Genomic DNA, 17,945 nt, shown 5'->3' on the forward strand with positions numbered 1-17,945 from the left:
GTAATCTTAGCATTTTGGGGGCCGAGGCGAGGGGATCATGAGGTCAAGAGATCTTGACCATCCTTACCAACATGGTGAAACCCTGTCTCTACTAAAAATACAAAAATTAGCTGCGTATGGTAGCACACACCTGCAGTCTCAACCTGCGAGGTGGAGGTTGCAGTGGGCCAAGATCGTGTCACTGTACTCCAGCCTGGCGACAGAATGAGACTCTGTCTCAAAAAAAAAAAAAAAAAAAAAAAAAGAAAAATAGAAAGGGACAAACCACTGTTGATGCAACGACATGGATAAACTGCAAAACCATACTGTTTAGTGAATGACATCAGAGTTAGGATTATGTACTGTATAGTTCCATTTATATGAAGTTCAAGAACAGATATAACCAATCTGAAGTTACAAAGGAGCATGGTAGTTGTCTTTGGAAGAGTCAGAGGTTGATTTGAAGGGGATATAAGGAAACTTACTAGGATAATAGGAATGCTCTATATCTTGATCTGGGGGATAATTACATAGGGGTATACATTTTCTAAATATATTTTGCTGTGTACTTAAGATCTGTGCATTTACCAAATGCTAATTAAACTTCAATAAAATAGCAAGAAAAATGAGTTATTTCTAAAAGAAGCTTCTAAGGAAAGCACAAACAATATACTATCCATGTAAGTAATTCTCAAGCTTATGTGCTAATGTGAAGAAAGTCACAGGGATGATGAAAAGGACTTTAAAACAAGGATAGAAAATCTTAAAACTTATCAAAACATGTGAATTTGCATTTTTTTAAGAAGAGAAATTTTTCATGGGACTTTCTGCTATGAACTGTTAGAGGCATGCTGGATGGATCTCAGGAGTGATTTCTATTCTAGTAAATAGTAATATAGTGAAATATTCAACACTTTCTGTTTATTTACTTAGTAACTGCTACTAAAATGCTTATAGACCATTTTTAGAGCCAAAGTTTGTTTCCTTGAAATGTTTTAGACATTATAATGAAATTGTACATGAATTTCAAAATGCATACACAAGCTACAAATAGCTTTGTATATTTCAAATTTAATAAATTATTAGTGAATTTAGTAAATTCTAGTACTTATAATAATTGAGCTGATATATCATAAGAAAGCACAATTATGAAGTAAAAGTAGCTATTCATCTAAATACAATTTTGAAAATTAGTTCAGCAATGAATTTTACCACATAATTTAAAATCACCATTTTATATTTTCTGCATATATTAGAGTACAGTGTAAACAAAGATATATTTACTAAGAAAAGGATAAGGAATATTAATAATTCATTATTCCACAAACTTATTTATTACTAATTAGCTTTTGTAGAATTTTCGTTGTTGAAAAGGTTTTGTGAGAGGGAAGAAATAATACATTCAGAAAAACAAAAAGAAGAAATATTAATCTACATATTGTTTATCTCCATAGCTAGTGCCATATAGGTTTAGCCAACTTTATTATTAAACTCTGCCAGATAAGACTGCAAAAAAAGGATTGTGCATGCAAGTTTCTATCATTACAATATTATCTTCCTGCAGTATACTTACATTGGATAATATTAGGCTCCAAACAAAATTAACAAAGGTATATTTTAGGTCGTACAAAACTATAAAGAGATTGTTGTATACAAATAATGTGAAGATATGACTTTTTTCATGTAGACCAGGAGTGGGTAAACTTTTTCTGTAAAGACTCAGATAGTTAATATTTTAAGTTTTGTGGACCACATACATTCTCTGTAGCGTAATCAACTAAACATATAAAAAACCTTCTTAGCTTGAAGTCTGTACATAAACAAGTGGCAGTCTGGATTTGGCCCATCAGCCATAATTTTCTGATTCCTGACATAGATCACTAATAATCATAACTGTATCATAAAAATGCTAGCAGAGTCTTATTAAAAGTTCACACCTTTTATTTCTACAACCACTAAAATAGATCCCCCCCAATAAAAGTTCTGATCCTATTTGGTATCACCCACACCAATGCCAAAGGCAGACCTCGAGACTCCATTATCATCCATCTGAAGGGGAGCAGCTGTCCCTTCTCTCCCCTCTTGATCACTCACTGAAATCCACCTTCTCTGCAAGGATTAGGGGTTGCCTCCTTCCTCATGACTGCCATGGCATAGTGATTTCTCCCTTTCCTGAATCCTTTCCATTTACTCTGTTCAGTCCCTACCTCATTTGGCACTTTGTCAATGACAGCATCCACCATACACAAGCTACTTTTAGTACATTGTTTAAAACTTCATTATATATGGTTTGTTATACTAACTTTCTTATGTGTGAGTTTAAAGCTATTTTTAAAGTAAAATGTAAGGTCCTTCTGGTCAAAGACTGTGACTCCTTTTCTTTTTGTGTGTTGCTAGACAAAGGCATCCTGATAGTGGTGGTAATGAGTACTTTTAGGCAGCTCACAGAGCTGATCTCACTTTGAGCACCATAGGAGATGAAGACCTCAGGGCAGTTGGCCTCTTGTGCAGCTAAAGTGTTTGGAAAGCCAGAACAAAGTGAGAGGAAGACCCTAGAGTGGGTCAGCTTTCTGCCAAAGATAGAGAATGTATCTTTAGAACGCTCCCAGCCTACAGTGCAGAGCTGCTGTTGGGAAGTGGCTGCTCAGCCAGTGCCTGTATGCCCTCGCCTCTCACAAAGTTGGACTATATGACTAGTTCTTGCCAATGGAGTGTGAGTAGAAATTATGTCAGCCACTTCCAGAACTGTCCCATAAAAACCTCCTACTCCACCCCTGCCTGCCAGCTGGATGTCAATACTCAAAGGCATATTAAAAGCCATGTTGCTAAAGGGTATGTCAGCTTGGATCCCTGAATACTCATAAAGCAGAGACCTACTGTAGGTTGGATGTTAAGTGAGTGAGGAATATATTTCTGGGTTATATTAGGTCACTGAAATTTGACAGCTTATTTGTTTCAGCAGTTAGTATTACCTTATTTGGAACAGATGATCTCTCTGTTGTGACTGGAGTGAACTGGGTATTGTTGGACTGTCGCTGGCATTCAATAATGCCACAGAGGAGTCTAAAGACAATCTAATTTACCTCTGTGGTTTGTGGCTTGCTTGCTTATTATATGAACTTTTAAGTTAAACGCAGCCACCTCTGAAATGATTATACTCTTGATAATGTCAATATCAATATGCTAATCAGAAGAATCCAGAATAAGTCCTTCAAAATTGACTGTATCATGTAAAACATGCACAATGTCTTTTTAAAGGTGAGATAGAGTTACTGTAAAGCACAAAGCCTGTGCTTTCCCTTTCTGGAATTTCTCCTTTCTCTCTCTGAAAATGCAATGCAGACTAGCCACCAACATGAAGCTACATTTGTATGAAGGCAGCCTGGATGCTGTGAAGATAAACCAGTTCTATTTATCTGATTGCACGTCCTTTGAGTGTGTGTATTTGTGCCAACCTCAGAATTTTAGGCATTTCCAACTCTATCCATGTGCTTTAATAGGCTACAGTGAAACTCACAATATAGAGAAATAAGCCTTCTTTTTTCACATCCTAGGAATTTCAGCGGTGATAAAAATTTTTAGCCAGATCAATTATAATTTAAATCCAAATGTTTTCTTGGAGTATATTAGAGAAAATAAAAGAGGTTTATAACAGTTCTTTTAACTATTCTGTTTTTTTATAAAGTCTAATATATATCGAATTTTAAAGCTCCTTCTTAAAAATAAGTTACTTTCTTGCCTTGAGGATAAAGTCCACACTTCTAAACATGATTCATATGTTCTTTTCGTTCAGGCTCTTGTTTACCTCTCTGTTCCACCCTCCTACTGCTGTGCATCCTGCATTCTATGCACCAGTCACTCTGAATTCCTTTCTATTTCTCCAGTGTGCTTTGCTCTGTCTTACTTCCTGCCTTTGCACACACAGGTCCCTCTGCCAAGGTGCAGTATCCACCTCCTCCCTCTCTCTCCTGTTCCTCAGCTTACTTCCATTCAGTCTTAAGGTCTCAGTTTAGATGTAATTTCTTTCCCAAAAAGAAATTCCAAGGTGTTAAGTCTTTCTTAGAAAGACACTGACCACTAAATTTCTTTCTTTCTAAACTTCTTGACACCAGCTATCATTACACAGTGTGAAGATTAAAGCAGGAAAGTTATTGTGGATGATCTTGATTAGAAAGACAAGACCACTTGGAAAAGGGGGAATGGGGAGATTAATATCAAGAGCAAACGTTGAGACAACAAAATATACAAGCTCAGAAACTCTCGGTCAAGTGAAATGTTAGTTCAAAGAGGAACTCCAAAATCTTTCTTAGAAAGACTTAACACCTTATAATTGAAGTTAATGGTCAGTGTCCTTTAGAACGTAGGCTTTGTGAGGTCAGGGTAGATCTTTTTTTGATGCTAACACTAATGCATAACATAGTGTAAGGAACGTTTAGTACACACCCAGAAAGCATTAATTGAACATTGCTGAATCTAGAGCAACCCTTATATGATGTTGTTGTCTACCAGAACATATAGAAGATGATGTTACTGACCTACCAAACACAGGACATTTGTCTTGAATTATGTTATCCCCAGGATCACTTGAGGCCAAAAGAACTAAAGTGGTGAAAGAGTAGGGCATAGGACATAAGTTGTCCTTTGTATAGTAAATAATTGTATTCAGTGACCAAATTCATGACTTTGAACTCATTTTACTCTAATGAACTGAAATAGAGTAATAGACACTGACTTTGAAAGAAATAAAAAGGTCAAAAATAACATACACACAATTCACAAAAGAAACCGTTCTTTGATTTGGGTAATTTAAGCTTGCACGATCTGTTTCTTCTAATCTGGACACTCAGGGGAAACCATCCAGCAGAGTGGCAGACCAGATGCTCCTCTCTGGGAGGCCGAGGCGGGTGGATCATGAGGTCAAGAGATGGAGACCATCCTGGTCAACATGGTGAAACCCCGTCTCTACTAAAAATACAAAAATTAACTGGGCATGGTGGAGTGCGCCTGTAGTCCTAGCTACTAGGGAGGCTGAGGCAGGAGAATTGCTTGAATCCAGGAGGCGGAGGTTGCAGTGAGCCGAGATCGTTCCACTGCACTTCAGCGTGGGTAACAAGAGCAAAACTCCGTCTCAAAAAAGAAAAAAAAAAAGCCCAACCACCACTGCTTGGCATCATACCCCCATTGATTTTGGAGTTCCTCTTTGAACTAACATTTGACTTGATCTAGAATATTTCTGAGCTTGTATATTTTGCTATCTCAAAGTTTGCTCTTGATATTAATGTCCCCATCCCCCCTCTTCCACGTAGTCTTATATTTCTAATCATGACCATCCACAATAACCCTCTGCTTCAAGCTTCACACTTGTATAATGATAGCTGGTGTCAAACCAAGCTGTCCTCCACATTCCCCGGTCAGAGGCCTGTGGCTGCTGCCTTTTCCACCACCATCATGGAAATGCCCTTGGCTGACTCAAGGCCTCAGAACTTGGCTCTCAAATGCCAAGGCTTCTGGGAGTACAGGGGGCCTTGAGGTATGGGGGTGGCCTCAGTGGGGAGAGGAAATGTTTGCCTATAACTATTTCTCTGACATCCATGAATACAGCAAAACTAGGGAGACTTTAAGAAGATGACAGCATGGCAGTTGGAATTTTTCGTTGGTCACAGATTGTGATGCAGAAAATCTAGAAAAGCTCTCATCTCCTCACCACAGCATCATCAGTTTACCAGTGCATTCTCACTCACAGAGCTAGAGGGAGAAGGCTCATACAAGGGTGTTTGCTAGGGCTAGTTGACCAGAAAGTATTATTGAAAGTCTTAAGTGGACAATGAGAGTGATTATTTACAAATGCTTAGCAATCCATGGCTGGGTTTTTACCTTGTGTAACTGATAATACTGGAAGGCACCAATTCCACCTTGTTCTTCTGCAGTCCAGAGCACCAGCCGCAGAGTCCTTTTTGGACGCAGCCCTGAGAAAATAATAAAATAAAAAAAGTGATACTTTTTTTATTGTTGATTTTGAATTTTATAGAAAAATGGTAGGGTCCCTCATCCGCATTGAGGAGGCAGGAGGAAATCAGAGGCATTCACCTCTCATTGGTGCAGTGGCCTGCTTCAGGTTATGGCTGACACAGCAAAGGAGCCACTTCAGGGCTGATCTCCAGGCCAGGTTAATGGAGAAAGGGGTTGTGACAAGCAGTTTGCAGGCCAGGAAGTGAGAGCCTCCCATCACATCTTTAACTGGATATCCTGCCCAGCAAAACTCAGTGGATGGCCAAGTTCAGTGAGATATTAGACCATATCTGGAAGATGCAGTTAGGAGGATCTCAAGCAGATCGTGGGGTCTTCCAATGATCTTAACTGAAATTAAATCGTTTGGGTCTACTCCAGGACAAGCCATGTAGGAGATTACTTCTTAGTCTAAACATATAAATAAGCTAGATATGCATGCTGTCCTCAGTAATGTAATAACTGAAAAGCAGATGCAACATTTATGCTTCCCCATGGTCAATTTCTTTTCCTACTTGGGAATAGAAGGTCAGTCCCTTAAGGTCAATGAAAATTAATTGAATGAGGATGATATTTATTGACCTTATTACTGCACAACCAGCTTGGTGACAATTTTATTGACTTGTGATACACAAATTTGTATCCTATACTTGTTAAAGTTTATGGCAGATGTAGTAGATCTAGAACCATTTTTGGCTGACAATGTCTGTTCCGTGAAAATTACTTACAAGGAAGCTCTGTTTCTAAAGTTTACAAAATGGCAAAAGAGTGTGCTAACAGTGCTACTTTGTGACCAAGAATTAATATCGGTTATGATTGATAATGTCATTTCTGAGAAATAACCAAGGCAGAAAAATGTGAAGCTGTTTTTAAATCTTATTAAGAGGATTCGTTATCCCACCTCCTCATGGGGGAGCCATAGGGGAGAGTTAAAACGGACTTTGCATGGCTCTGGGATGAACACACCACATATCTCAAGTATAACCACGTGTGCTGCCACCCAGGTATGTGGCCCTTAAAGGAGCCGGGGGCCAGCTGCAGCCTGGATAACAAATGCTCCTGGGACACAGAGCTCTCTCCTGCCCCTTCCAGGCACCAAGAGGCACTGTCCTTTCCTAAGCCTAGTGCTAAGGAGCTGAAAAGGAGAAACTACATTTTTCACTACATTGAATATAGTTGTGAATTCACTTTATACTTGACTATGTTAACATAATTTAAAAAGCATAGGTTTAGGATGCAGGCTGACCATAGTTGCAGTTAAAACATGGACAAGCAATTTCCACATTCAATTCCTCAGCAATTCCATTGGCGTTTCCATCTAAGTCCATATAGAATCCATCTTCTCATCTTGGCCACTACTGTAGTCCAAGCTACCACCTTCTGTTGTCTGGATTGTTGCAGTGGCCTCCTAATTGGGCTCGCTGCTGAAGACCTCACCTCTCCTCAGGTGACGCTCCACACTGTAGCCAGAAGGACCTTTGTAAAACCTAAGCCAGATCATGTCATTTATCCGCTCAAACCTCCAATAACCAGAATAAGCTTCTGGAAGACAGGGATCTCTGCTTTTTATTCATAATCATGTCACTAATTCCTAGATTGATTGACACACATTAGATGCCCAATAAATGGTACTGGATGAATAAATAAATGCAAAGCTTAGTGTCTTAATTAGAATGAAATTCAAAGCCACTTCTCCAGTCTCATCTTCTAAAACTCTTCTGTTAGCTCATTCCCAGGAAAGGTATAATACTTGAAAAAGGCAGACAGAGGTGGTGAATCCTGCTATCATTAGGCAATAGCTGTGTAACTACTGGGAAATTTGTCTACCTGAACTTATGCCTCTTTATCTGAAAGGTGGAGATAATATTATGTGCCTATCCTATAACTTTCATAGGGTGGTGTTGAGAATTAAATGAAATGTGATACCACATGTAAGACAACCCCATGGGCTGGCATGTAATTGGCATTCAGCAAATGAACAATAAAACCACATAACACACTTTCACCTCACAGAGAAGAAGGAACATCTAAATGCCCAGAGAGGAAATTCTTCCAAAGGCCTTTGAGTACCTGGAGAACAAGAAGTCTAGAGTACCACTGCTTGCTCCACTGAGTCAAACCACCCTGCTGTCATTCATAGCACAAACTTAATAAACTGTTGTCTGAGGTAGAAATCTAATCAGGATTGCTAAAGATAACAATCTTTGTTGTTTTTTTTTTTTTTCCCAAAGAAATGTGCTTAAAGTCAATTTAAATGAAATGACTTGCTTGTAACATAGGAAAAATACAAAAGGATAGAGTACTGTTATTGTTTACATGCTGCAAACAAAAATTCTAAACATTTTTTAAAACCACAAGAAAAGGAAAAAATACACTTTCTTTTTACATATCTCTGCATCTACCAGTAAAATATTACCAAATTATTAAATAATGAAATTCTCTAAATAAGGATAAACAGGCAGTGCAGGCTATAGAATATTCATTTTTTAAAAGCAAATGCTCTGAATATCCCTATAGATTTTGTGTGCCACGTGAAAGTTATTATCGTACAGGGCTAGTTTCCTTCACATTCCAAATCAGCCACGTGGCCAGTGATGTATTAATGTAATAAAGAAGTAATTGATTTGAAGTGAGGAATGCTAAGGCCTCAACACAACAACAGCATAGTTGGTACATAGCTGGCTCTAAAAGGACTAACAAGCCTACTCAGGCCCTTGAGAAGCTTAGCAGCCACTAGCAGGGAACAGTAGCACCTACTTCACAGAGTGAAGGCCCTGGGAAGAGGTTAGAAAGCCAGTGGGTTAGCAAATATTGAGTACAAAGTCTCTTTCTACTCTGACAATCTGATTGTCCCTGAACCTAAGAGAAATGCATGAGGCATCATTCAAGAACTAGACCTTAAATCTAGTGTGGAGTTCAGGTCCCCAGGCTACCAAAATCCACGATGGACAGTGTGGGGTACAGAAAGGCATTGGCTGTGGAGCCTTAATGAGCTGTGTTTCCCTCCTGGCTCTGCCGCTTCTGGCTCTGTGAGATTAGATTAATTATAATACCCATCTCTTAATCTATATCATAAGGAAAATGGTAATTGCCTGATGGGATTGTTATGAAAATTAAATGAAACAAGGCAAATGTATATAAAACACAGTCCCTGGCACATAGTAGGTTTTCAAGAATTGTTTATTAGCTTCTCTCTCCATCACTCTAGACCTGTCTTGTCTGTGCCAACAGTCACCAGGGAGAGCATGTGGGAGAACTAGGTGAGACACATGGTCCTCAGGCCGCTTCCTTAGGAGCCACAGAAAACCTGTTTATACAGAATGCATGAACCCAGCCAAGGGAAAACACAGATTTCATCTAATCTGTAGGAAAACACATAGCTTCTTTCAGTACAAAAAGCTCTCTCATCCCAACATAGAGCATATCCAAATCTAAATAAATAGAAACAAGTTCTTTCCTTTTAAAGCGAGGGCCAATTAGAATGTTTAGTTTTTGGATAAAGTCAAAAGGCTAAATACATCTGAAATCTGAAGACAGTTGATATAAGGACATCTATGTTCATCATTTTTATATGATAGAATCTGTGTATCTTAAATCCAAACTAGTTTGAAAAGCCACAAGTCTTAAATATATAAAAGAAAGTAACAATAATAACAATAATAAAGCAATAACAATAGTAGCAACAAAACAAAGTGATATGAGGTCAAATGCAGGGGATTAATTCCATGGTAGATTTGGGGCAAGTGGAAGCTCTATGTAAGTCTGGCCCCTATTCTGGAGCTGGCTTGGTGGCACATAGCTCCAGTCCAAGGCAAGCACATGAGAGAAAGTCCTAGAATTGGAAGAGGCGGGGAGGACCCTGCCGAGTCTTAGCTGGTAGGGGTCAGTTTTCATTGAGGTTTTGTTAGAGGAGAGGCAATCAGTTCTCCTATAAATGTATAGAAATTGCCAGAGATGCCTTGACCTCCTGGAATCTACAGTATGACTTCCAGATAACACAACAGTTTATAGCCATCACTGTTTTCCTCTAAAACAACATAAACTACCAATAAAGTATCAGAACTTGGTTTTGATTTATGAAATAGGAAATACCTGCATTTCATTTTCATTTCATTGAGGAGAGTAATAATACTAGGGGGAAGAGAGATGATGAAAAAAAAAATCTCTTCGGACTGTTTTTTTCATTATTCTTAAATTTAAAGAATTCTAAGAGAGAACTATCATTAAGCTGATAATTTGAAAAATCAGTCAACTGTCTTACACTTGCACCAAGAGAGGGGCAGAGCAAAGTAAACTTGACTTTCAGCAAAAAAAGATTAATCCAGCCTTGTAGACTGCTTTCCCAAATCATGAAATCTATAGAACACTGTTAACAATGGATATTGACTGCAATACCCATTTACTATTCAGTTTCGACCCTCCAGAACTATAGTTAAATATTGTCTTCCTTCTGTGATCTAACTTTACAGAGAAAACACAATTTCCTTCTGCAGTAAATATGCTCATTTTCTACTAGTTCACAAATACACCTGTTGTCCCACTCTCTTTTAGCAACAGCTCAGAAGAGAATGCCTACACTTAAAGAGATTTATATTCCTACAATAAACTTGACTAATATAAGTACAGTACCTGAGATATAAAAGTAAATAATGGCATGGTAGTGTGGGAACTGAATGACAGAAGGTAGTAAAGCAGAGTGGTTAAATACATGGGTTTGGGGGTTGAGACCTCTTTCTCCTTTGGGCAAATTATATAATTTGTCATATAATTTATGAGCACATTGCCACCGATAAAATAGGGGCATGGTTAGACAAAGATTAATTATTTTATTGAATTAAACTGCAACTGCTTTTCTTTAAAGGCAGGAACAGAAGATCACCTTGAAGACCTTTGTTCTTGGAAGAATCCGTTGGTGTCTTTCTTAATTAAGTAAATATAAAGCAATTAGGTACTTTGGGGGAGCATTAGGGCAGGGCAACAAAACATTTTTTAAACTTCATCTTGCAAACTGCTACCTTCTGAGCCACACCAAGAAACAACTTGCACACTTGGCAGGAGGAGAATAGGTGTGGAAAAAGGAGCCCAGGGCTTTGGGGAGGAAAGCCCTAGTGTTCTCATCCTTCTTTCCTTGGATTGGAGGCTGGGAATGAGAGACCTAATGGGTCAGGGTGACACTAACTAAGGTCCCAGAGCAGGAAAGGTCCTGGAACCATGGAAATAGAGTGATCCTAATGAAGGGAGGAGTCTGGGCTGTCAACCTGGGCTCAACAAAATGGCCTCAGGTTCTAGGGGAAGGACTAATTTCAGACCAGCATGAGGCCAACTCCAGAAGTGCCTCCAGATCAGCCAGCCTGGCATAGTGTTTATAATGTAGGGAACAATGGCTGAGGATGGATATATAAACAAAGGGAGTTGTAATCTCGTCACCCAACATGGGTACCATGTGATATGGGTGTGCAAACGACGCCATATAGCAGACACCAGAGAGGGCAGCAGTCACAGACAGATCCAGGTATGGGGTTCCGCAGGAGGACTGACCCATTTGGCCTGAGTAAACTAAGGATTCATGGACAACTCAGGGGCAGGGGGAGGGATCTCAAAAGGAGATAATAGACTTCCTGCTAATAAACCCTGTGGAGGCTTGGGTGATTAACTGTAAAGAAGATTAAAGAGATGTGATAATATTTATAACCTGTGTTTGTGGAACAGGTCTTAACAGCTATAATTTCCATAATTCAAAGGCAACAGTCCTACCTCATTAAAATGATTAGGATTATATTAACCAAGAAAATCACTGTTAATCATTGGTGAAGCAGAAACATTATGACTCCAAGTGCATAAAGGCCATTTCCACTCTCATCCTCTGCTTCTGCTTATTTTTTTTAAAAAAATTTTATTTCTATAGATTATTGGGGAACAGGAGGTGTTTGGTTACATGATTAAGATCTTTAGTGGTGATTTGTGAGATTTTGGTGCACCCATCACCTGAGCAGTATACACTGCACCAAATTTGTGGGTTTTTTATCCCTTACCCCTTCCCACCCTTTCCCCCTGAATCCCCTAAGTCCATTGTTTCCTTCTTATGTCTTTGTATCCTCATAGCTTAGCTCCCATTTATGAGTGAGAACATACAATGTTTGTTTTTCCATTCCTGAATTACTTCACTTAGAATAATAGTCTCCAATCTAATCTAGGTCACTGTAAATGCCATTAATTCATTCCTTTTTGTGCCTGAGTAGTATTCCATCATATATATATATATATATATATATATATATATATATATATGTATACATTATAGTTTCTTTATCCACTTGTTGATTGATGGGCATTCAGGTTGGTTTCACATTTTGCAATTGCATATTGTGCTGCTATAAACGTGTGTGCAAGTATCTTTTTCATATAATGACTTCTTTTTCTCTGGGTAGAGAAACCCAGTAGTGGGACTGCTGGATCAAATGGTAGTTCTACCTTTAGTTTTTAAAGGAATCTCCACACTGTTTTCCATAGTGGTTGTATTAATTTACATTCCCACCAGCAGTGCAGAAGTGTCCCCTATTCATCACATCCCCATCAATATCTATTTTTTTTTATTATGGCTATTCTTGCAGGAGTAAGGTAGTACTGCATTGTGGTTTTGATTTGCATTTCCCTGATCATTAGTGATGTTGAGAATTTTTTTCATATGTTTACTTGCCATTTGCATATCTTCTTTTGAGAATTGTGTATTTGTGTCCTTAGCCCACTTTTTGATGGAACTGTTTATTTTCTTGCTGATTTGAGTTCATTGTAGATTCTACGTATTAGAATCCTTTGTCAGATGTGTAGATTGTGAAGATTTTCTCCCACTCTGTGGATTGTCTGTTAACTCTGCTGACTGTTCCTTTTGCCATGCAAAAGCTCTCAAATTTAATTAAGTCTGCTATTTATCTTTGTTTTTATTGCATTTTTTTGGGGGGTTGTTAATCATGAAATCCTCGCCTAAGCCAACGTCTAGAAGGGTTTTTCCAATGTTATCATCTGGAATTTTATAGTTTCAGGTCTTAGATTTAAATCCTTGAATCATCTTGAGATGATTTTTGTATAAGGAGAGAGATGAGGATCCAGTTTCATTCTCCTACATGTGGCTTGCCAATTATCCCAGCACCATTTGTTGAATAGGGTTTCCTTTCCCAACTTTATGTTTTTGTTTGCTTTGTCAAAGATCAGTTGGCTGTTAAGTATTTGGGTTAATTTCCGGGTTCTCTATTCTGTTCTATTAGTCTCTGTGCCTATTTTTTATGCCAGTACCATGCTGTTTTGGTGACTATGGCCTTATAGTATAGTTTGAAATCAGGTATTGTGACACCTCCAGATTTGTTTTTCTGGCTTAGTCTTGCTTTAGCTATGTGGGCTCTTTTTTGGTTCTGTATAAATTTTAGGACTTTAAAAAAAATTCTGTGAAGAATCATTGTGGTATTTTGATGGGAATTGTACTGAAGTTGTAGATTGCTTTTGCCAGTATGGTTATTTTCACAATATTGATTCTACCTATCCATGAGCATGGGATGTATTTCCATTTGTTTGTGTTGTCTATGATTTCTTTCAGCAGTGGTTTGTATCCTTGAAGTAGAGGTCTTTTACATCCTTGGTTAGGTATATTCCTAAGTATCTTATTATTATTATTATTATTTGCAGCTATTTAAAAAGGAGTTGAGTTCTTGATTTAATTATCAGCTTGGTTGCTGTTGGTGTATAGAAGAGCTACTGATTTCTGCATATTAATTTTGTATTTGGAAACTTTTCTGAATTCTTTTATCAGTTCTAGGAGCTTTCTGGGGAAATCTTTAGGGTTTTCTAGGTAAACAATCATATCATCAGCAAACAGTGACAGTCTGACTTTCTCTTTACCAATTTGGATGCCCTTTATTTTTTTCTCTTGTCTGACTGGCTAGGACTTTCAGTTCTATGTTGAAGAGGAGTGGAGACAGTGGGCATCCTTGTCTTGTTCCAGTTCTCAGAAGGAAGGATTTGAACTTTTCCCCATTCAGTATTATGTTGGCTGTGGGTTTGTCATAGATGGCTTTTATTACATCGAGTTATGTCCCTTTTGCTGAGAGTTTAATCATTAAGGGAAGCTGGATTTTGTCAAATGCTTTTTCTGCATCTATTGAGATGATCATGTAATTTTTGTTTTTGATTCTGTTTATGTGGTGTATCACATTTATTGACTTGCATAAATGAAACCATTCCTGCATCCCTGGTATGAAACCCACTTGATCATGGTGGGTTATCTTTTTGATATGTTGTTGGATTTGGTTAGCTAGTATTTTGTTAAGGATTTTAGTATCTTTATTCACCAGGGATATTGCTCTGTAGTTTTTTTTTTTTTTTTTTTTTTGTTATGCCTTTTCATGGTTTTGGTATTAGGGTGATACTGGCATCATAGAATGATTTAGGGACTGACTATTCCCTCTTTCTCTATCTTGTAGAATAGTGTCAATAGAATTGGTAATGACTCTTCTTTAAATGTCTGCTGGAATTCTGAGTGAATCCATCTGGTCCTGTACTTTTTTTGTTGGTATTTTTTTTTATTACCATTTCAATCTTGCTGCTTGCTATTGGTCTATTCAGAATATCTAATTCTTTCTGATTTAAACTAGGAAGGTTGTATCTTTTCAGGATTTATCCATTTCCTCCAGGTTTTCTAGTTTATGCACATAAAGGTGTTCATAGTAGACTTGAATGATCTTTTGTATTTCTGTGATGTCAGTTGCAATAGCTCCCTTTTCATTTCTTATTGAGCTTATTTCAATTTTCTCTCTTCTTTTCTTGGTTAATCTTGCTAATGGTCTGTCAATTTTATTTATCTTTTCAAAAAACCAGCTTTTGTAATCATTTATCTTTTGTATTTTCTTGTTTCAATTTCATTTAGTTCTGCTCTGATCTTGGTTATTTCCTTTCATTCTGCTGGGTTTGGATTTGGTTTGTTCTTGTTTCTCTAGTTTCTTGAGATGTGACCTTAGATTGTCTGTTTGTGCTCTTTCAGACATTTTGATACAGGCATTTAATGCTATGAACTTTCCTCTTAGCACTGACCTAGTATCCCAGAGATTTTGATAGGTTATGTCACCATTGTGACTCAGTTCAAAGAATTTTTAAATTTTCATCTTGATTTCAATTTTGATGCAACGATCATTCAGGAGCAGCTTATTTAATTTCCATGTATTTGCCTGGTTTTGAAGGTTCCTTTTGAAGTTGATTTCCAGTTTTATTCCACTGTGGTCTGAGAGAGTACTTGATATAATTTCAACTTTCTTGATTTTATCAAGACTCATTTTGTGGCCTATCATATGGCCTATCTTGGAGAAAGTTCCATGTGCAGTTGAATAGAATGTATATTCTGCAGTTGTTGGATAGAATGTTCTGTAAATATCTGTTAAGTCTATTTGCTCTAGGGTATAGTTTAAATCCATTGTTTCTTTGTTGACTTTCTGTCTTGATGACCTGTCTAGTGCTGTCAGTGGAGTATTGAAGTTCCCCAATATTACTGTGTTGCTGTCTATCTTATTTCTCAAGTCAATTAGTAATTTTTTAATAAATTTGGGAGCTCCAGTGTTAGGTGCGTATATATTTAGGATTGTGATATTTTCCTGTTGGACTAGGCCTTTTATCAATATATAATTACCCTCTGTCTTTTTTCACTACTGTTGCTTTAAAGTTTGTTTGATATAAGAATAGCTATTCCTGCTCACTTTTGGTGTTCATTTGCATGGGAATGTCTTTTTCTATCCTTCACCTTATGTTTATGTGAGCCCTTATGTGTTAGATGTGTCTCTTGAAGGCAGCAGATAGTTGGTTGGTGAATTCTCATCCATTTTGCAATTCTGTATCTTTTAAGTGAAGGATTTAGGCCATTTACATTCAACATTAGTATTGAGATGTGAAATACCATTCCATTAGTCGTGCTATTTGTTGCCTGTATACCTTGGTTTTTGTTTTTGTTTTTTTCTTTCTAAATTGTATTTTTTTTATAGGTCCTGTGTGATTTATGCTTTAAAGAGGTTCTATTTTTGTTGTGTTTCCAGGACTTGTTTCAAGATTTAGAGCTCCTTTTAGCATTTCTTGTAGTGGTGACTTGGTAGTGGCAAATTCTCTCAGCATTTGTTTGTCTGAAAAAGACTGTCTTTCCTTCATTTATGAAGCTTGGTTTTGCTGGGTACAAAATTCTTGGCTGATAATTGTTTTGAGGAGGCTGAAGATAGGGCCCCAATCCCTTCTAGCTTGTAGGATTTCTGCTGAGAAATCTGCTGTTAATCTGATACGTTTTCTTTTATAGGTTACCTGATGTTTTTGCCTCATAGCTGTTAAGAGTCTTTCCTTCATCTTGACTTTAGATAACCTGAGGACAATGTGCCTAGGTGGTGATCTTTTTGTGATGAATTTCCCAGGTGGTCTTTGAGCTTCTTATATTTGGATGACTAGTTCTCTAGCGAAGCTGGGGAAATTTTCCTTTATTATTCCTCTAAATATATTCCAAACTTAGATTTTTCTTCTCCTCAGCAATGCCAATTATTCTTAGGTTTGGTCATTCAACATAATCTCAAACTTCTTGGAGGGCTTGTTCATATTTTCTTATTCTTTCTTCTTTGTCTTTGTTGGATTTGGTTAATTCGAAAATCTTGTCTTCAAGTTCTGAGTTGTTTCTTCTGTTTGTTCAATTATATTGGTGAGACTTTCCAGAGCATTTTGCATTTCTATAAGTGTGTCCATTGTTTCCTGAAGTTTTGTTTTTTATTTATGCTATCTATTTCATTGAATATTTCTCCCTTCACTTCTTGTATCATTTTTGGATTTCCTTACATTGGGCTTTGTTTTTCTCTGGTGCCTCCCTGATTAGCTTAATAACTAACCTTCTGAATTCTTTTTTAGGTAGATCAGGGGTTTCCTCTTGGTTTGGATTCATTGCTGGTGAGTTAGTGTGATTTTTGGGGCGTGTTAGAGAACCCTGTTTGTCATGTTAGCAGAGTTGGTTTTCTGGTTCCTCCTTATTTGGGTAGGCTCTGCCAGAGGGAAGGTCTAAGGCTCAAGGCTGGTCTTCAGTTCCTTTTGTCCCATGGTATGCTTCCTTGGTGTAGTACCCACTCCCTTTTCCTAGGGATGTGGCTTCCTGAGAGCTGAGCTGTAGTAATTATCTCTCTTCTGGATCTAGCCACCCAGCAAGTCTACCAGGCACCAGGCTGGTACTGGGGTCATCTGCAGAGTCCTGTGATATGAACTGTCTGTGCGTCTCTCAGCCACAGATACCAGCACCTCCTCTGGTGGAGGTGGCAGGGATGTGAAATGGACTCTGTGAGGGCACTTTAGCTTTGATTGATTAGCGCACTATTTTTGTCCTGGTTGGCCTCTTGCTGGGAGATGGCACTTTCAAGAGAGCATCAGCTGTGGTAATATGGGGAGGAACAGGTGGTGGGTGGTGCCCTACAACTGCCAAGACTATATGCCCTTTGTCTTGAGCCACCAGGATGTGTAGAGAAGGACCATCAGAGAAGGACCAACAATGAGAAAGTCAGGCATGTCTGAGCTCAGACTTCTCTGGCAGGTCTTGCTGTGGCTGCTGTGGAGGATGGAGTTATATTCCTAGGAGGATTATGGCTGCCTCTGCTGTATAATGCAGGTTGTCAGGAAAGTAGGGGAAAGTCAGCAGCCACAGGCCTTATCCAGCTCCCATGCAACCCAATGGGCTGATCTCACTCTGACCATGATCCTTCCAACAGCACCAAGTCTGTTTCCAGGCAGTGAGTGATTAGGGATGAGAACTTGCTCCAGGCTACTTGCCTCCCAACTGCAAAAGTAAGTAGGGCTTTCCTTCTTCCCCTGCCTGTGGAGTCTGCACACCAGATTCATCCCCTAGCCCAACTTCTGGCCAGGAGACTTTTTGATCAGTTCAAATTGTTACACAGTTCAGCTGGAGGTTTCCT

At 38.3% G+C, this 17,945-nt stretch overlaps 1 protein-coding gene across 1 annotated transcript in view; it reads right to left on the reverse strand.

Moving 5' to 3' along the window:
• Positions 1–17,945, reverse strand: part of CPQ (carboxypeptidase Q) — a 495,642-nt gene that overhangs the window by 115,826 nt on the left and 361,871 nt on the right. Inside the window, exon 6 of the mRNA XM_032245652.1 lies at positions 5,854–5,945. Coding sequence (XP_032101543.1) covers positions 5,854–5,945 — 92 coding nt within the window. The remainder of the gene's footprint in view (positions 1–5,853; positions 5,946–17,945) is intronic.

Source organism: Sapajus apella, unplaced genomic scaffold, assembly GCF_009761245.1.
Source record: "Sapajus apella isolate SASKATOON/1434 unplaced genomic scaffold, GSC_monkey_1.0 scaffold3, whole genome shotgun sequence".
Classification (NCBI taxonomy): domain Eukaryota; kingdom Metazoa; phylum Chordata; class Mammalia; order Primates; family Cebidae; genus Sapajus; species Sapajus apella.